The sequence below is a fragment of the Podarcis raffonei genome, chromosome Z (genome assembly GCF_027172205.1).
Source record: "Podarcis raffonei isolate rPodRaf1 chromosome Z, rPodRaf1.pri, whole genome shotgun sequence".
NCBI lineage: Eukaryota > Metazoa > Chordata > Lepidosauria > Squamata > Lacertidae > Podarcis > Podarcis raffonei.
In genome coordinates, this window is record NC_070621.1 from 26,490,011 (window position 1) to 26,510,740 (window position 20,730).

Here is a 20,730-nt window from a genome sequence, read left to right on the forward strand (position 1 = left end):
GCTTAAAATTTAGTGAGTTGGGAAAGATGCAGGATGATTGGTGGTGGGCCAGTGGCCAAATGGACCAGTGCATCAAATATCTAAAACAGTGACAAGACTTCCTGTGTGATCTTTTGAGGTGCAAGAGGACTTGATGGATCAAAGGGTGAGCCAGGATTCCCAGGAAGCGTTGGGATAAAAGGAAGTAAAGGTGCACCGGGGGACTTTGGCCAAGATGGACCACCAGGTATCTATGCTCTTTTGCGGGTAGTTAACCAGACAGGCCATGTTTCCTGTGAGATGAATATTCAGTTCAACAAATGCATGGGAACGCTGCCTTCTTTTCCTCCCCTCCAAGACTTTATATTAGTAAGTGGGGTTTGGTGGTGGCAACAGGGATTGCTACCCTTAGCACCCACAAGGCCTCTGAGTGCCTTGGTCATGAGGTGGTGAGAATGGTTACTTTTTACATCCTTACATACTATAGAGCTGAAGGAGGAAGTTGGAAGTGTGACCTCACTAGGTGACCCTGGGACAGGCACTTCCATCTACTGAATTTTGCTGAAAGTAGACCCACTGAAATTAATGAACCCAACTTAGTCATTTCCATTAATTTTAATGGTCTGCTCTGAGTATGACTAATGTTGGATAAACCCAGTATTGACAATGCTCAGCTAGACTGACCAATGGTCTATTGGTAGGAAGCAATTTCCTGCATCCCTGCAGCCTTCCTCCTGCACTTGTTTTCTTGAAAATTCACCTGAGTTCAATGTACACATGCTCACAGCTTCTGAGAGTTCAAACTTTGCTGTGTAGGTATATGCATTACAGTAACTGTCTGCTGTTGTGCTGTTGAAGCTTTTTCCTGCTATTGTTGGGGGATTGATTTGTGTATTTTTCATGAATTGCCTGGTGTGGTGTTTGCCTCCTAGGATGGGTCATAAGGAAAGGGTTAAAATAGGTGTGATGTGATTGGCCAGTGAGAATGCAAGGGGGGAATAAAAGTTAGAGTGGGAGGTTCTGAAAGTCAGTTAGTTGAAGTTGAGTTGAGTTGAGGCTTGGGAGTTGAAGAAGGAAGAGGGAGGTTTAGGTGTGGGTTGGTAGAGTTGTATTATGAGAAAGTGAGAGGAATTGTAAGGTGGAGTCAGATAGATAGTTGGGAATAATCAGTTTGAAGTTGTTAGGAACTAGGGTTAAGAAACTGTCAAGAAAAACTAACTGAAACCATAAGCTTGTTCCTGCATTTAAAAATAAACTTGATTATTTGTTTATGTTAACAACTGATTGGACTCCGTGTGTCCCCGTGAGATACGGGGTGGTGGCAGCAGAAAAAGCAATCACAGAGGCGACACAGGGTCAATAGACCATCAAACATCCGAGGGCCCTGTGTGTGATCGCCACACCTGGATTTTTACATAAATGTAAAAAATGGGTTTTATTTTTATGTTTCGTTTTGCTTTTATGTGTGCTTATGCTCTCAGGGTTACTTAGATTCTTTTTGCACAGCAAGAGATCTCACAAGTTAAATAGATGATAATAATAATGTGTCATGCATTTTAAAGCTGTGTCTTAAATTAATCTGTTGATTCTTCCTCTCCCCCCGCCCACGTCCCAGGTTTCCCTGGAGTTGGGATTTCAAGGGGCAACCCAGGTTTTCCAGGCATTCCTGGGCAGCGTGGCCCTCCAGGACTTACAGGGCTTCCTGGCATTGCGGGGCTAAAAGGTATGACTTTATTTTCTTAAATTACCCAAAATGTTGGTAGGGAGGGAGATCTGGAAAGACAAAGGTTGACATGAACCATTAATCACCCTGAGAGCAGACTGACTGAAGTCAACAGGCTTCGATCCATTGTTCATTTCAGCGAGTCCAGTATCAGGGACATTTCGGAAGGGAGGCATGTGCAGAGAATTTCCCACCAAGCCAGTAACAGTCAATAGCTAACTGTGGAGTCAGGGCACCATCATTGGTACTGTGCAAGCATGTGGTGACTAGCTTGACCTCCCTCTGACTTAAGTCACTGCTTCATACTAAGGCGAAGGGGAGTGAGGTTGCCATGGTGCAAATGCTCTGGCAGGAGCACAAGATAGGTTCTGCTAGGACATTTGCACTATGCTGACCTCTCCAGAGCTTTGCCCCTCTCTATCCTACTTTACAGCACCAGCTCAGCTGGAGGGAGGAGGGTGAACAGCCCCACCCCATTATGCTATCTTTGCTGCTGCTATGATGGTGAGTCAGTGCAGAGCCATTTCGGCAGTGGCCCCAAGATAATGGAATAGGGTAGGACAGTTCTACTTCCTCACTCCGGGTTTTTAGACTTCATTTAGTAAATTAAATTTATTCAGCTGGCCATCAATGTATCAAATAATATTTCCTAGGTGGCTTATAAGCATAAAAGTATTAAAAAAAACATACAGTATATAATAATTAAAATCAACATTAAACTGTGAAAGTTTTTGTAAACTGCTTTGAGGTTTGTTTGTTTTTTACAATCAAATGGTACATAATTTTTATGACTTGATAAAAATAAATAAAATTAAAGATGGGGGGAACCTTTCTTGATCATGATACTATCAGGGCAGACATATTAGGTCCCACTTTCAGTACTATTTACACCTGCAAATATTTTGCTGTGGACACACTGCTTTATTTCTAGTCAGTTTATATCCTGTATCTTGGTGCTAAAATCCTGTAACTTTTTATACCACAGATGTTCTGGCTTATTTTCCTGCTTTTGTTGTTCTGTAGCTATGGCTCTCACTTTTTTTCTCTGAGCCACACTTTCAGAAAAAAAAATTTGCTTGCAGCATACCAAAAAAAAATTATTCTTAAGAAATTGGGAAACAAAAAGAAACACAGAATGCAACTACTTTGCAATATGATCATGGAACATCCAGAAAGTATAAAATAGTGCAGCTGCATAAGAACGTGAATCATTTCCAAACTATAATATTGATTGTCCTTGAATCTTCCCGCTACACTTGCATAGCATGCCACACCCTTAGAGAATCACTGCTCCACAGCACTGTGGATAGCAACAATGTGGTAGCCCTGGGGAAGAATTGCAGAACAAACCGAAGCAGAACCAGTCCCTTACTAATGCACTATTCTTGTGTCAAGAACATGTAGTAGAATATGCTCACAATAAAACACCTGTCTGAAAGTGCCCTCCATTTGTATCTTTAAAGGTGACTATAAGCCTTGCTATAGGTCCACTGGCTCACAAGGCAGGGCAAATAAATCTTCGAATAAATAAACCAATTTTCCTCCAGTGTCTCAGTTGCTTCCTGTTACTCAATTCAGTGTTTTCCAAATATCTCCACAGGATTCCCCGGCTCTCCAGGCTTGACTGGCTTAAATGGTTTACCAGGCACAAAGGGCTCACCTGGAACACCAGGTAAATAAATTGAAACAGTCTAGGAAGACACCTAATAACATGGGCACCTGCTCCATCTTTTGGTAGTTATCTCCAAGACCACCTGTGGACCTTGAGGTCCTGGAATGGGAAACCTCAGGGCTGCCAAATGTGACCCTCCATGTCTCTCTCTGGCTCTTGAAACCCTCCCCACACACCCCCTTGACCCATCATTTCACCCTCACTTGAGTGCTTTTGTCTGGCTGCAATGTGTCCTGAGACTGGTGCAATTTGTCTTGCTTGTTTGGGTGGAGAAGGGAGAGGGGAGTGAGTGTGTGTGTGTGTGCACCTGCAGAAACCGCTGACTTCTGTGTGTGTGTGATGTAGCCTGGTGCACAAAGGTAAAGGTTGTGTTTTTTGCCTTGCTGCTGTCATGTGTCCCCCCTCCCCTCCCCTCCCCCGATGGTTGCCTGTGAGGGGATGTGGCCACTTCAAATCCTTTGACAGCCGATTACTAAAGGAGCCTTTGCCCTCTCCGCAACCTATAACCAAATCCCTAAATATCACAACAATGAGATTAAGGTATACTTTTCTTTAGCCCTCTTGGAAAAAATTCCATTCTCTGCAACAATTTTTGTGGTCTGTTTAAATTTCCTTGCACTGCCAACATTCTCAACTAAGTGCCAGAGCAGGATACTGTGCCCCCAGCGGAGGAGGGAAGAAGTGTTGTGTGGTCCATTGCGGGGGGGGGTTCTTTGATGGTGTTTAATGGGCTGCTTTGACCTGCTTTTCATCCTCCCACTCCTTGTTTAGGTCTGAGTGAAATTGGACTTCCAGGGCCTGCAGGAATGCCAGGTGCCAAAGGAGAACAGGGCATTCCCGGTTTTCAAATCGGACCCCCAGGCTTGCCTGGACAGAAGGGACCTGCAGGAGACTTGGGTAAATAACAGCAACCGCAAAGAAATCATAAACAGCAGCTGAAAGAGACCATGAGCTAGAAGAGGAGTGTAGAGAGCTGGTGCAGCAGAATGGTTAAGATACTGGACTATGGACAGGGAAGTCCCTGGTTCATATTTCACCTCTGCCATGAACTCGGAAGCTGGCCTAACACAAACCTCTCTCTGTCCCTCCTCCCCCCCACTACAACTGCAGTGCGGTAATCATTGTAAGGCTGGGATGGGAACTTGTACGTCTCCTAGATGTTGATCACTCTCCCATCAGCCTAAAATAGCATGGCCAAGGATTGGGAGCAATGGGAACTATGATCCAACATCTGGATTGTATACAGGTTCCCATCCCTCTTGTAAGAGTTACAAAAGTGTTATGTTCACACACACAGTTCTTTTTTTTTTTGTAAAATGTTTAGGGGTACTCTCATTTTCCTACTCATACTGAAATACTGCCCCTCAATGAGGCCAAACTTAGATTCACAAAATGTTTAGGGGTATGCATACCCCTGCGTCCCACCAGAAAAAAGCACATTATATATATAAGAGAGACTGTGTGTGTATGTGTGGAGATCATGGTGGCAAATATTTCTGCCTTAAAGCAATGGGATAAAAATAAAACAACTTAATTTAATCATCCAAAAACAATAGCTGAGCTTGTTGTGATAATAAATTACATTGCACTTTAAGCTCCATGCCACATGCTCCACTTCTGATTGAATATCTGATAAGTATTTTATATAATAAATGATTTCTTAAGGATGTCATCATGCCGCAGTTTGTGTGGCTGCCAACTGGTGGTGCTACGTGCTACAGCATGACAACAAACAGGGCTCTTGGAGCTGCTAGGCCATAGCTGCAGCGTTGGAGGGTGAGGGGGAGTGAACGAGAGACTCTGGCAGGTGACTGAGACCAGTAAATGAGTGGCTGGGTAGCCCAGGCCAGCTGGTGGAGCAGGCCAGCAAGTGGAGGTTTGGCCAGGGTAGTGGTAGCTTTGGCAAGGAGGGAGGGGGAACAGTGGTTTAGGCGAGGGGTTGGTGTTGGTGAGCAAAGTGAGCTGGATCGCGCAGCCCCTAGTTCATATTCTTCTAGTTAATCTTTTTCCATGTCACTTTAGGTCGTCCTGGAGCTATGGGTCCTCCTGGTTTGCAAGGGCCTCCAGGCATCTCTCTTCCATCAAAGATTCCTGGGAGACCCGGTGATGCTGGACTTCCTGGAGAAGATGGTAGACCAGGTATGGAGTTGGGAATCTGACCGCTTGGCTTTAGAAATTAAACTGGCAAGAGAGAGACACATTAACCAAGCACCAGTGAAGCCCTGACAGAAGAATCTGCCAGAATGTGTGGTGGAATCTGTACCTGCAGTTCAGGAATACAGCCTCCCAAAAGCTGAAGCCAAAGACTTTAAGTTCTATAATCAGCATAATGTACGCAAATTAGGTTGAATAGTGACCTTGCATGCATTTAACCTGCAGAATGCATATGCTGTTTAATGCATATACTGCAGAATGAATTGAACTACTATAGCAAAAGTCTTGTGTTAATGTGCTTGAACGAACCAAGTCAGTTCAAGGCAGCAAACAAAATTGCAAGCATAAATATACAATAATATGTTTAAAAATAAAAGCACTTCTTATTTTGAAATATATTATTGTACATTTATGCTTGTAATTTCATTACTTAAAAAAAATCCAATGCATTAGATATAATTCAGACAATATAAAAGCCTTTCCCAAAGTTACATCAATAAAGCAGTAGTATAAATATCAGTTTTTAAAAACCACTTCATTACTAGACTATTGCTGCTGATTAAGGGTTGTCTGCAGCTGAGCCCAACTCAAAGCAGACCTGCTGAAATGAATGGGCCTACATTTGTCATCTCCATTCATTTCAATGGGTCTTCTTTAAGTACGACCAGCAATGGATGCAACCCTAAGAATAAAAATGCAAACTCTTCCTTAGGTACAAGAACATGGGGTTTTTTTTGGGGGGGGAGGGTAACATGTGCACAAAATATTAATTGATATTCAGATCCTCCTACCATCCTACGTATGAAAGGGCCATCTTTCCCCTGTGGTTATAAGGGTGATAAAAATTTCATTCTAAAAAATCCTACAACCATATTAGAGGTTGTAAGCTTGGATTCTACTTGCAAGGGTGTCCTCCCAGTTATACAATAACCTGCACCCTTTTGACAACAGTCTGCAGTGATGCCATATTGATGTTGCAGTGTTTATGTTGGCTTGGATGTGGTCTGGTGAGATGTGCAGAGCCTGGGGGAACCCCAAGGCTGAAGACCAACATAGTCTCTGAGCTACCTTTGCTTGTTCCTGTATGCCCCAGGCTTCCCAGGTCCCCCTGGGCCACGTGGACCACCAGGCCCGGCCTCCAACCAAGGTGTTACTGGTGACCCAGGCCTCCCTGGTCATCCTGGACTAAAAGGTTTCAAAGGTGACATGGGCTCCCCTGGGTTGGGCGGAGTCCCGGGAGCATCAGGATTCAAAGGTACAGTGTTACATTCATTAATATGATTATCATTTACATTATTTTTACAGCTTTCTCCTTCTAGTCATTCTTAAGCCTAAATTAAGCTGTGATGGTCAGTAAATGGAAAATGATATTGTGGTGGTGTTGTTGTTGTTATTGCTGCTGCTGTTTTATATGATGCCCATGTGAATGGGTTGCCCCAACTACTCTTTGTAGCTCCCAACAAAATGTGTGTGTGAGAGAAACTTTGAAAAATAGAAGTAGGAAACTTAATCCAACTTAATTCCCTCACACTCCATAGGCCAACCTGTCCAGGAATCGTAGGTGTAGGGCAGGTAAGGAATCTAAATAAATAAATGAACAGTGACAAGTGAGTGAGACCTCCCATTTGTAAATCACCTGATGTCATAATGTCATTGGTTGATTGACAGCGATCAAAGTTCGAAGGGCCTCCCTGTAACTGAATGATCAGCTCGACTGGGGTTCCCTGTCATGGTTGGTCCTGCAATGTCAGGTGGCTGTGAGTTGGTGGAGGGGACGGCCTAGCAGACCAAACTGGCACCAGGGCCAGTTTCCCACCCCTGGGGTAAAGGCAGATGCTTTTAAGAAGCTCACAGTGCTAACAGGCCCAGTCCAGTTCTGCTTTCACCCCAAATAAGTGAAAAGTTCTGCAGCACAAGTCAGTAGGAAGTTAGGTAGATCCTTCCGTCTCTTGCGTTCAGTGTTAAATAGGACAGCGGAGCTGAGAGAAATGCTCTCTATATTTGCTTTTTACAGCAAAAGCTGACACTGCCAGGAGAACAGAGCTTCTCTGCAAAAGAGCAGTTCTGCCTAGGATAACAATATGTGTATAAAATGTTGCATTTCCATGTGAAATTGGGGTTCCTCATTTTCTCTTTGGAAAACACTTGCTAATAGAAGAGGGCAGAGCATGCAGCTGGACTTTGCATATGGCTGCGGTTGAGCTCTCCATGTGACCCAGTGTCCAATCTTGGAGAGCTAACATGGTGAAATGGTAGACTAGGACCTAGGAGACTGGAATTCATATCCCCATTTAGCTTCAAATTGGGACAGTGACTCCAGATTTGGGCTCCAGAAATGAGCTCCTGGGGCAGGGTGATGCTAACCTCAAAGGAGATGCAAGCATTTGAAGCCTCCATGATTTTTCTCTGGGTCTTCCTTTTTTCTTTTATTTTTTCCCCCTTCACAGTGCAGTTGCCAAAGTTGCAGTTCAAGCTGGAAGATCAGAATGAAGCTTCTGCAACTGCTAGTGTGTGGGAAATTACTTCCACCATCTCAGCTACTTTTTTTTAAGGATCAGATTTTGTCCAGGGATAATGTTTTTAAGATGTAGGTAAAAAAATTATAAGATTGATAAAGGAATAAAAGTACGTATCATAATCCCTAATATATAATGTTTGTGGGAGAGCTAGCACAATTAACTATATCATACAGAATTTACCTGTGCTACATGTATCCTAATTGGGGAGGAAATGTAGGCACCTGAATTTGATTTCGAAGCTTGAATAGTCTTCCACATAAGAAATAAACAGACACCTTGTTGCTGTCATATTTTTTAAAGAAAATGTGGATTCCATGTTTGCTTCACCAGCTAAGTAAATTTTTACGTAATCCCAGTCTCTGATTTTTTTTAATTAATCCACTGCTGTTTTGATGGTTTTTTTATTTACCTTCTCTTCAGGATAAGTAAGAGGAGAATAATTTTTTTAATAATATGTGCTCCATTTGCATATACAGTGGTATCTCGGTTTATGAACTTAATCGTTCCGGAAGTCCGTTCTTAAACCAAAGACGTTCTTAAATTGAGGCACGTTTTCCCTGATGAGGCCTCCCGCCACCTGTGCCCTTCCACCATTCAGCTTCTGTTCATAGACCAAGTTAAAGTTCACTAACCGGAACACTACTTCCGGTTTTGTGGAGTTCTTATACCGAATAGGTCATAAACAGGGCTGTTCTTAAACTGAGGTACCACTGTATTCAGCAAGTTCTGCAGTGTTTGCTTGTCGAAGACATTTGTATCCTGGTTTCTCACCCCATTGATGTCAAAGGTGGTATATGAAAATAGGTTCTTAAATTTTGCTTCAGTGAACACATCAGTAGTAATCAGAAAGAGACCAGAATCAGACCAAAAATAAAATAAATTGGAAAGATTGTTTAAATCAAAGGACAGGCATAATGAAAATATAAAAGCATGCAGATTTGCCCTAGAAAAGCCTTGAGCAACAGTATAAACTTATATACAATGGTACCTCAGGTTACATACGCTTCAGGTTACAGATGCTTCAGGTTACAGACTCCACTAATCCAGAAATATTACCTCGGGTTAAGAACTTTGCTTCAGGATGAGGACAGAAATTGTGCTCCGGTGGTGCGGCGGCAGCAGGAGCCTCCATTAGCTAAAGTGGTGCTTCAGGTGCTTCAGGTTAAGAACAGTTTCAGGTTAAGAACGGACCTCCAGAAGGAATTAAGTACTTAACCTGAGGTACCACTGTACCAGCTTCCTCAGCCTGGGGCTGGGGCTTTCAACTACAATTCCCACCAATTCCCTGACTAATGATGATGGGAGTTGTAGTCTTAAAACATCTGGAGGGCACCAGATTGCAGAAAGCTGCTTAATGCTATTCTATAACAAAATAGCCTGGTTTTCTCTTACTGATGTGCTCATGTGATTGCCAGTATCAGTTTCTGTGGTCTGGTTGCAGAAGCAAGTCTATAACTCTTGTATCTTCTCAGGCTTCAGAGGTGACCCAGGTTTAATGGGAATGCCAGGTAAAGATGGTCCTCCAGGAGATGCCGGTTTCCCTGGGCCAAAAGGTGAAGCAGGCCGTCGAGGTAAGCGCCAAGCAGCTTTGTGGGAGATGCACTTGACCTTGGGAATGGAACAAAACATAGCGTGATAAGAGAATGTTATAGATTCTCTATTATGCTGCCTGTTACATGATTAGCCAAAAATAAGATTTTGGTTTGAAGTAGTTGGGACCTCTTACTGAGTTTTCAGAATTTTGTTTAGTTTAGCTTCTGTCATCCGATCAAGATAAATATGTCACTTACAGGAAGGACCAAAAGGTTGTGGTGCGGAATGCTCCTGTTCAGGGTTCCAGCCAGGCAGCCATGCCCTTTTCCAGGCTACTCCATTCCATTCCCCCACAAAATAATAATAAATAAACAAAATTCTTTGCTCTCCCCCCTCAGCCCTTTTAAGGCATGTTTTTTCATGAGTATATTTTTGGCACTTCTATAAACCTTTGAGTTCCCTCGATCCTGATTATAACTCCCTCTTGTGAGCAGATGTTGCTATTTTTGGCTGTGTGAAGATCAGCAGAGAAAGACTTGGCTATTGGCATAGAACAGAACATCTGTATTTGTTGTTGTGGCTTTCAAAATTCAGTAGAGATTTGCCCATTTCAGTTTCTGTTTCCTCTTGCTGTGATCTGATTTCACTGCTATTCTTTATACTAGCTGACAGAAACCTTGTTCTTTCCATCATGTCCGAATGATTCTTGGGAGGTGCGATATTTGGATATTTTATTTGTAATTTGCATTATATTTAAGCTTCATTTTGATTACCTATAACAGAAGTGGGGAACCTTTTTGCTTCACGGGGCCAGATCCCTACCAGGATTGATCTTGTAAGCCATAAAATTTGATCGGTGGGGGGGGCCTGACCATATGCGAAATTCCCTTGGGCATTTACCGCTTGGGAACCAAACTCCAAGAGAGGAAGATTAGATCATATGAGCAAACACACATCTAATGTCTCTCCCCACCCCCTCAATTTGACTGAAGCTAAAGGGCGGGTGGGATGGGGAATGGTTGCAAAGAGAGGACAAGGTGAATCTCCCAAGGAAGGGAGTTCCAAAGTTCTGCATCTTCTCCATATTATTATTCCTGTTTCTCTTTAGCATCCCAGTTGTACAGTCTTCTCTACTGATGGTAAAGGGAAGGGGGACTAGGGTTGTGATGTGATATATTTTCTCACCACCACCTGTTGATAATCAAGGCAGGTCATTCTCCTCTCCATCATGTGCAGGGTTTCCTGGTCTTCAAGGAGCTCCTGGTCTTGTGCAGAAAGTTGAAGAAGTCAAAGTTGCTCCAGGCTTAATTGGTCTGCCAGGAATTGATGGCATCCCTGGTTTGAATGGAGATACTGGGTTCCAGGGCCTGACTGGACCACAAGGTAAAGCTCGCACCTTACGTGGATGCCTTCAGTATAAGGCAGTTTCCTGTGTCCTTATTTTAGGAGCATATAAGTGGCCTCAGCAGAGTAGATTCTCAGATTCACAATCTACCCTTCCACTTGACTCCTTGTTTTACTTTTTTCTTATCTCTTCCCTCTAAGCCACTCTCTCCCAAGTAAAAAGGTTGCAGAGATTGAGTAATTAATAACAGTTGTGTTTATTTGGTCTATGGATCATAAACATCAAATGCAATATTGGGTTACTGAGTCTCTCTCTCCCTCTCTCTCTCTCTCACACACACACAAACAACAACAACAACAACATACATACATACATACATACATACATACATATGGTGTATTTTAAAATGGGTGTATAGCAAAATCCATCAGAAATAAATAAAAAAAGTTAAAAATGCAGACAATTTTGACTTGGCACACCTCTTCCCTCTAATAAGTGTGACCTAGTTTCGAAAGCTACAGCATAGGAACTTGGCTTTATTTTCTGTGGTTTGGAAGCTGCCATTTAAGTGGAGGCATAAAGTTCATACGATTTCCCCATGTGTTGGGAAAGGGCTGGGGAGAAAACCTGCATCCAGAACTCACTTTTAAACCTGTGTTGGTTTCGCACAAATGTTCCATGTCTAGGATGCCCCTGCTGCTTCTGCCCAGCAAGGATGTTCATAAAGTGGGCATTTTAGAAGTCTTAGGTATTATTATGCTAAGCTGCATTGAATGGACAGGCTGGGGCAGCAGTGGGGAACCTGTGGCCATCCACATGCTGTTGGAGTGCAGTTCCCATCATCCCTAGCAATTGGCCATGCTAGCTGGGGGCTGATGTGAGTTGGAGTCACAGGTTCCCCACCTCTGGGTTAAGATAAGCTGGCCTTACTCATCTGCTCCTGCCAACCAAGCAGCTCGAAAGCACATCAAAGTGCAAGTAGATAACTAGGTACCATTCCAGCGGGAAGGTAAACGGCATTTCTGTGCGCTGCTCTGGTTTCGCCAGAAGCAGCTTAGTCATGCTGGCCATATGACCTGGAAAAACTGTCTGTGGAAGCGGACAAACGCCGGCTCCCTCGGCCTGTAAAGCGAGATGAGCGCTGCAACCCCAGAGTCATCCACGACTGGACCTAACGGTCAGGGGTACCTTTACCTTTTTGCTCATCATGACACAGATCTCTTGTTTTGACTGAAGACGGGGGTATAAGAAAAAAAAACTTAACAAGCTATTTATATATCTATATAACAGGTCCCAAAGGGATTGCAGGTAGACCGGGCCAGATGGGAGTCAATGGTTTGCCAGGGTCACCTGGTGTAGTTGGAGATCCAGGGACTCCAGGAAGTACTGGGCCACCAGGATTTGAAGGTAAATGCTTTTTACATTGTCTCTTTAGTGTCTAGGGCAGGGAAGGGAAATATGTGGCCCTCCAGCCTACAGGACTACAATATCCATCATTTATTAAATTTCCATATCACCATTCTTTGAAGGATCACAGGGTGGTTTACAATACAAAACCACAAATATACCTAACATAGTAACAAACAAAAGAATAACTTCCCCCCCTCCCACAGTTATAAAAGCCATAGATGGTTTAATTAGCCAAAGGACTGGGAGAAGAGAAATATTTTTGCCTGGCACCCAAAGATGTATAATGAAGGCACCAGGTGAGCCTCCCTGGGGAGGGCATTCCACAAGCAGGGGGCCACTGCAGAAAAGGCCCATTCTCATGTTGCCACCCTCTGACCTCTCACGGAGGAAGGAGGCATACAAAGAAGGGCCTCTGGTGATTATTGCAGGGTCTGATATAGGGAGAGCTGGTCCTTGAGGTATTGCAGTCCTGAGCCATGAAAAGCTTCAGAGGTCAAAACCAGCACTTTGAATTGGGCCCAGAAACTAACTGGCAGCCAGTGCAGTTGGTCCAGGATTGGCGTTATGCTCAAACTGTCTTGCCCCAGTGAGCATTCTTGAGCACTGGCCATGCTGGCTAGAGTCTAACAACATTTGGAGAGCCATAGCTATGTGGAAAGAGGAGGTTGGCACACAGTGAAAGCTTTTAAAACCAATGCTCATAGTTGTGCAGGAGAACTTGTTGGGGTGGGGTAGTCTGGGGAAAGGAGGATTCCAGTGCATTCATGCTGCAGTTCTGAAAACTAGCCGCCCACAGGGGCAGGGCAAGCGTCCCAGGGTGTTGGGGTGGTGATGTCACCACCCCCAGGGATAACACCCGGGGCGGGCCACAACCACTACACCCCCCTTCCTCCACCATCGGTGGGGTCGTGTATGTATAATTAACCAAAGAAGAAGAAAAGACAATGCTGCACATAAGCATTAGGTGTAACATGTATTTGTTTATTTGTAAACCACAGTTTCATAAAAATAAAAGGTGGTGTACACCATACAATCTTACAATAAAAACATCTGTAAATTCTAGGCGTGGGGGGGGGGATTCACACTGCAGAAGCCCTGTGTGAATAACACTGTTTTTAGGAGACACCCGCTGCAAAAAAAAGGGCAAGAATTATTCCTGCTGAACTTGTAGCAGCAGGGAGTTCCACAGGGCAAGGTCTACCAAACTGAAACTTTGGTCCCTTGTAAAGGCTGGCTGAAACTCAGGGGCATTGGGAACCACTAGTAGTGCCCATCAGCGCATCTCTGATGTAGTTTGGCCCAAATTATTAGCTTGGCACTAGTTGAGTAGGTGAGAAGGAAGAGGAGTTCCTCATCCATGACAGCCTCAATCTTGCTGGCACTACGTCACTCATGGCCAGGATCTAACCTCTCTCTTTTTCTCCCCAGGAATGTCCGGGAAGCCTGGTCCTGCCGGTTTACCTGGCATGCCAGGCCGCAGCGTTGGGGTCGGCTACACTTTGGTGAAGCACAGCCAGTCGGAGCAGATCCCGCCGTGCCCTGTAGGGATGAACAAGCTCTGGGAAGGGTACAGTTTGCTGTATGTGGAGGGCCAGGAGAAGGCTCACAACCAGGACCTTGGTAAGCAGGCAAATATTTATTGTTTGTTTATTCAGAAGCCAAAAGGCTCCCCGAATTTCTTACATGCAATCCACTAAAACAAAGCAGTCACTGCCTGCAGGCTTACAATCTAGAAAAACCATGACACACAAGGGGAAAGGGACAGGGAGGGAAGAGGGGAAAATCAAACTCAGCCACCAATTCCTAAAATAGTTGTTTTTGTAATGAGCAAAGGAGCCTGCTTGATGGAGCTGGGCTTTTGGCAAAAATGATGGAATGGGCCCTGCTTCCCATCTTTCCCACTGGTGGTAAGGCCACTGGCGGAGAAAGAGGAATGTGGGGGGAGCGCACTGCCCCGTCAGAGGGTGAAAGCAAAGCGGAAGTCATTAATTGGTAGCCAGTTAAGTTCCATAACTGATGTTATATGTTCAGATTTTCCTTCCGCTAGTCATCAACAAACAGAATCACATGCATAAAAGGGCACATGACTGTAAACAAAACAATATATTGATTATAAGAAGTAGCTTAACCTACTAAGATAGACAAAATAGTGTTACTATTGCAAAGTGTACACCTCGGCAAGGCTTACAAAGAAGCATTTGGCACAAAAGTTGTTATTGTTTCGAAAAATGCGCTGAACAGCTGATGACAAGTTTCCAGATAAGGTCCTATTTCGAAAATCTTCCTCAGATGAAAACAATGAATAAACATTGGCATATTCATATCCCTGAAACATGTTATACTTTGCAAGTGTAATGATACTTGTCCGCTGCTTAGAGCATTTCATTGCATTACTTTGCAACAAATATTTTGTCTATCTTATTGCAAGCTTAATATAATCAGTATGCTGATTCGTTTACAGTCATGTGCCCTTCAGCAGTGTGTGTGTGCTTGGTTTGAATTCAATAAACAGGCCATCTGAATGAGCCTGACGCTCTGAGTTGACTGCCATGCTTTTTCTCTTGCCCCTGTAGGTTTTGCCGGCTCCTGCCTGCCCCGCTTCAGCACGATGCCTTTCATTTACTGCAACATTAATGAGGTCTGCTACTATGCCAGCCGCAATGACAAATCCTACTGGCTCTCCACCACAGCTCCCATCCCCATGATGCCCGTCAGCAGCTTCCAGATCTCTCAGTACATCAGCCGCTGCTCTGTATGCGAAGCTCCTTCCCAGGCCGTGGCTGTTCACAGTCAGGACATCACCATCCCTCAGTGCCCAGAAGGCTGGCGTAGCCTCTGGATTGGATATTCCTTCCTCATGGTAAGAGTCCCTTGCTTTGTATGCAGAAGGCACTCAGTTGAGTCCCTGGCAGAATCTCCACTTAAAAAGTAGTCTCTCTCTGCCTGGGGCCATGGAAGGCTGCTGCCAGGCAGTGTAGACAAGGCTAGGCTAGATCGATTGGCAAGAAATTGATCTTTCACTGTGGCAGTAGAAACACCCCACCCACTTGGGAGCTTCTTGCCTATGGACACCAGGCAGGCACCTTCACTGTACAGTGGTATCTTGGGTTAAGTACTTAATTCATTCTGGAGGTCCATTCTTAACCTGAAGCACCACTTTAGCTAATGGGGCCTCCCACTACTGCTGCGCAATTTCTGTTCTCATCCTGAAGCAAAGTTCTTAACCCGAGGTACTATTTCGGGGTTAGCAGAGTCTGTAACCTGAAGCGTCTTAACCCGAGGTACCACTGTACTCTTTTCAGGCCAGTTTATAGCACATTTGTTTAGATAAACCTATGCAGACATTTAGAATGTTGGCATGTGTTTTTAAATCGGATTTTTAGCTCATCGCTGATTTTAATTAATTAATTTGTTTAATGTTTCAAAGAGTTGTTTTTAACTGATGGTTTTATTGTTTCATTCTTTCGGCAAAGTGCTTTGATGTTTAATTGCAACCAGGTGCCATATGAATCTCGGGAAATAAAAAAACCCAGCAACAACAGATGAACAAATTATGAAACTGGAGAGTAAGGTCACGTCCGCACCAACCACTTAAAGCACCATTAAAACTGACCTCACAAAGCTGCAATGCTCAGCACAGTTCCCAGGATTCCCCAGGGTTGTAAAAGTTGCATAATAGTGCTTTAAATGGTTAGTGCGGATGTGACCTAAATATGTGAGTGCCTGCATTCATATAAGTTTGTGTATATGTTTGCCTGAGTGTATGTACGCAAGAGCGTATATAAGGGATTCAGCTGGTGCTTGTGTTGGCCCAGGGAGGCAGGGTAGAGGATGAGTAAAGACCCTCCATCCCTTTGTTTTCCCCTTTCCTTCCCTGCAAATTGTAGCTACCACCCGCCCTGCAAGTCCCTGCTCCTGGTTCCATGGACATGAGACCTACAGGTTGGGTGGAAGCTGAGTGCAAAAGGAAGAACTGAACGTCTCTTTCTCTTCTCAGCCTTCTCCGTCTGCTGCAAGATACCATAAATACATAAGAGGGGGACTTACCCTGAGTCAGAATATTTGCCCATCTAGTTCAGTATTGTCTACACTGACTGGCATTGGCTCTCTGGGATTTCAGCCAGGGAGTCTCTTGCCAACCCTAACTGGAGATGTCAGGGATTGAACCTGAGACCATCTGCATGCAAAGGAAATGCTTTGCCACTGATCTGTGGTCCTCCCTCGTGGTGTGATTTTCTTTTCTGCAGCAACCATTACTGTGAGCGTTTTGTTCATCTCTACCAATCCCTGCTGTGGGAGTTTCTTTAACGAAACTGTTTTCTTTTAGCACACTGCAGCTGGAGCTGAAGGTGGCGGCCAGTCCCTCGTCTCCCCTGGCTCTTGCTTGGAAGACTTCCGTGCCACCCCTTTCATCGAATGTAATGGTGCCCGAGGGACCTGCCACTACTTCTCAAACAAGTACAGCTTTTGGCTGACAACGGTTGAGCAGACCCAGCAGTTTGCCGACTTTACCATCTCCGAGACTCTGAAGGCAGGCCAGCTCCGGACACGAGTTGGTCGATGCCAAGTCTGCATGAAGAACTTGTAGCAAAGGCCAGAACTGGTCAGAGCCAACATAAGGGACTTGAGGTCTTGCAGTGCTGGAGACTGTGGGATGTGCAATCTTCCCCGGCTGCAGTAATGGCATTGAAATCACTTCGAAAACCTCTGGGGCCCCCTTGTCTATATTACAGAACATGGTGCTATATTTCTCTCTTTGTTCTTCTGTTCAAGGCTACCTCAGGAGGCCTTTCTCTGGTTTTCCAGGTGCCACTTCCTGCCCTCTCTTTGACATACTAAACAGATTTTAATAGGACCTGTTGAATTTTGGAGAACGTTCTCCTCTTCAGAGCTTTGGCCATTCCAGGCAGCTTCTCATGCTGTTATGGATTAAAAGAGGTTCAACAAATGCCATAGATGTTGACTGTAACAGCCATAGTCAGGCCTCTTAGTGGTTTATTTTAGAAGCAAACCCCCACCCCAGCTTGTCAGAGCTTGGTCCCGTCAATGTGATTTTGCTCACCACAGGTGAGCAGGCACATGACTACATAAACACACAATATCATATTTGAAGCAACTATAAATAATTGTTCTGTCCAGGTCCCTGGAGCAGAGGGTCATAAGTGCTGCCTGGCACGTTATTCAACAAATGAACTTGTAAAATGAGTGCCTGCTTCAAACATGATAGGGAAAGCACAAGTGTGCTCTTACTGTAACATGAGGATCGGGTCTGAGGCTTATGCAACAATGAAAAGGTACCTGTGACATAGGCAGAATTAAGTTTATAAAAGACAAGCTCCAAACGTCTTACAAATCAATTATTGTATCTGAAATGATAAATTTAAACTAGTCATTGAAACCACTAAATCAGTTTAAAAATGGAAGGGTTTATCATTATGTTGCAGCTATACATTCAGGTGCTTTAGCAATTACCCAGCATTTTTTAAATATGCATTTGGTGGAGAAATTTGTGATGGGTACACTTTTGACACACTATCCTTCCCTGTGTAATGTTTACATATAAAAGTTTAGGAAATATTTCTCAGCATTCCCCTGCTATTTAATGTGCTACAAAGAGATGAGGCAGCTGAAGCAAAAATAAGTGTTTTCACACCTACATCTCATTTAGAGCATCATCTTTTGCAAATCAGAATAACGAAATTTACAGGCCCTGTTCAGACATTACTCATATCTGCTTCTTAAGCTGAGACATGCACACTGTTTGCTCATGCATGTACCTCCCTCCCTCCCCACTCCCTCCTTCCTTCCTTCTCAGTGTGCTGCAGTTGAATACTTCCTGTATCAATTAACCATAGTTTTCTGTTGCATCCAAAGCAGGACCACTATTTTTACAAACCTGGATCTGAACCCAACTTCACACCATGGTTTCAGACTCTCTTTTCCAGCTTTTGTAAACATAGCAGGAAACTGTAGTTAATTATCAAAGGAAACCTTCAAATGTGGTGCATCTAGGAAGGGGAGGGCAGCGCAAAGACATACCACGTAGGCAGAAATTGCATTCATAACTCAGTTTAGTAAGCAGAGAATATTATATCCAAACTGGGCAATAATGGATTCTGGATGAATATACCAAAGAGGCAGGTGTATTGAGTAGTTTCCTGTGCTGTATTACTTAGAACTGTAAAAAGCCTTTGCAAAATCAAAGCACTCTAGTGGTACTACATTGTACAGATTTTTTGGTTGGCACATGCAGGCAGGCACATGCACTGAAACAACTGCAGGAGGCTGTTCCAGTGCAGGAGGTACAGTGCATGGTGATATCTGCAAAGTTAAAACAGCCTGAGACTGCATTGTACTGTTACTGAGAGACTCCTTCTGATCCTTTCCAGGCTGCCTCTGAATGCACTGGAAAGCCTAGTAGAGAGGGGGGAAAGCCAGCAACAATGTTGGGCTGCCATGCAATTTCCAGTGTTGCTGACCTACCTGCTCCTTGCTGGCCTGCCTCTGTTGCCTGTTGGGGTGGCAGCTATGCTGGGAGTTCTGAGCTTGGCTTCATTGAGCCAAAAACGTTTCCTGTTTCCCACCTGGCTTGCCTCCCCATCAGTAGGGAGACAGGGCAGTGGCAGGTGATAATACACTTGCAGTCTCAGGCTTGGCACCACTTACCATCGCCCCACAACCAGCAGCCTCTCCCTCTCAGTCCTAGGTTGTGGAGGTCAGAGTATGGGACAGGTTGTTGTAGCAGAAACAGACCGCAGGTGCCTGTAGGAGCAGAGAAGCAACTTCCAGCATGGCTCCAAGAATCACCTTTGCATGGGAACAACCGTGCAGAATTGTGTGCATGTGAGGAGCAAGTTTCTGCAAAATGAGGACCTTTTAAAATGTTTTCTGCTGGTTTAATTAAGCATTTAATATAGTATAGCCTGCACTTAAGGTCACATTCTTCAGCTATCTGCTCTGCATGTGCTTTGAGCTCTGCCATGGATTCACTGGATCCAGGTTGACTCACTTCCTAATCTGCTTTAATGGTCTCTGCCATGCATTTGCAGCAGTAATAGGAAGCCTCTGGGCATTTTGTAAAATATGTCTTCTCATTGCATAATGTCTTAATATTTTCCTGTAGATGTTTATGCAAAGTTCCTTGCTTTCTGCTTGTGACACAGGAATAGCCTAGGCTGTGTTGGATTAATCTGTGATAGTCTACTATATGTGGATGGTATTTCGTGGTCATAGGGGACTTAAAAACATGTGCAATAGTTATGCCTCTAAGATGAACAAACCGTTTGTTTTTCATTTATTTTTTAGGGTGCTCTATTTTTACTGAGTTTTACACTATAAACAGAATAGCCGGTTATCTTGAAGACCATTTTCAGATGTTTTAAAACCCATGTACCAATCTTTATGGGATGACATCACACTATATCCTGGGTCTCTATGAACCCCTGATCATACCAGGCAGGCTGCTGGTTGGTGCATATAAAGATTCACTTTGCCTAAAAGCTCAACCTCCCTTACACTTGACAGCGCTCAAAATCAATCATGATTCTGTACCATTTGCAATAGGAATGCATGCTTGAGCAGGTCATTGGGGGTTAATGACTTCTGTATTCACTGGTGCTTTATGGGTCTTGAGTGAAAACGTCCATTTTTCTTTGTGGAATCTAAAGACATATGTGTGAAATTTCATGGTTTTCTCCAATTCTTGTGCTGTACTGTACATAAAATGAGAACATTTATATACTGGTTACTCAACAGGTTTGCAACTGTTAGAGCACATTTACAGATTTTTGCCTTTCAGAGGTAGCCTTGAAACTGCTGGTGCCAAAGTGATATACACTATAAAACAATTTAGTTTTACACTTAACTTTGAGTAGATGTTAGATTAACCTTTTCTACTGCTTAAGCCATGGCGGGTTCTCTTTTGTTTCAACTGGGGGAGAAGTGTGATTATTTTTGTAATACACTGTCAAAAGCATCTTTAGGGCACAGACTATATTTTCCATTGTTAATTTTATCGAATAAGCCATAAAACACAAATATGCCAATTTTGTGAGTTATGCTGTTTTTCCTTATGCAGTTGAATGAACACTGTCCCTTTCTCTTCACCACTCCCCAACTTCTCAGTAAATTTCAGAGTTTTTCTGAACAGGATGCCAGTTTTGGTGCAAGACATAAATCTAATGGAGCTTTATTCAACAGTTGAGTGTTCAAATCAATCAGTTTGCAGTTGTATCACCAGAGAGATCACTAGGGGACTTTTGCTACCTACCCTCCAGATTAGCAGCAGGTGCTGTTTCCTTACAAAAGTACCAAAGGGCAGCTTTCTCTCACATGGAACCACACAATGATTTTTTTATATGGGACACACCACCCTCTAGCAGATTCACACTCCCTG

The 20,730-nt window shown here is 43.9% G+C and overlaps 1 protein-coding gene across 3 annotated transcripts in view; it reads left to right on the forward strand.

Moving 5' to 3' along the window:
• The window catches only part of COL4A6 (collagen type IV alpha 6 chain), a 179,673-nt gene extending 159,233 nt beyond the window's left edge, over positions 1 to 20,440 (forward strand). For all 3 annotated transcript variants that reach the window (XM_053373885.1, XM_053373887.1, XM_053373886.1), the window contains 12 exons: positions 119 to 226; positions 1,595 to 1,702; positions 3,303 to 3,374; positions 4,146 to 4,271; positions 5,397 to 5,513; positions 6,622 to 6,783; positions 9,520 to 9,618; positions 10,817 to 10,963; positions 12,216 to 12,332; positions 13,764 to 13,955; positions 14,909 to 15,195; positions 16,663 to 20,440. In XM_053373885.1, the coding sequence (XP_053229860.1) occupies positions 119 to 226; positions 1,595 to 1,702; positions 3,303 to 3,374; positions 4,146 to 4,271; positions 5,397 to 5,513; positions 6,622 to 6,783; positions 9,520 to 9,618; positions 10,817 to 10,963; positions 12,216 to 12,332; positions 13,764 to 13,955; positions 14,909 to 15,195; positions 16,663 to 16,923 (1,796 nt within the window). In that variant the 3' untranslated portion in view covers positions 16,924 to 20,440. The remainder of the gene's footprint in view (positions 1 to 118; positions 227 to 1,594; positions 1,703 to 3,302; positions 3,375 to 4,145; positions 4,272 to 5,396; positions 5,514 to 6,621; positions 6,784 to 9,519; positions 9,619 to 10,816; positions 10,964 to 12,215; positions 12,333 to 13,763; positions 13,956 to 14,908; positions 15,196 to 16,662) is intronic.
• Positions 20,441 to 20,730: the final 290 nt, after the last annotated feature.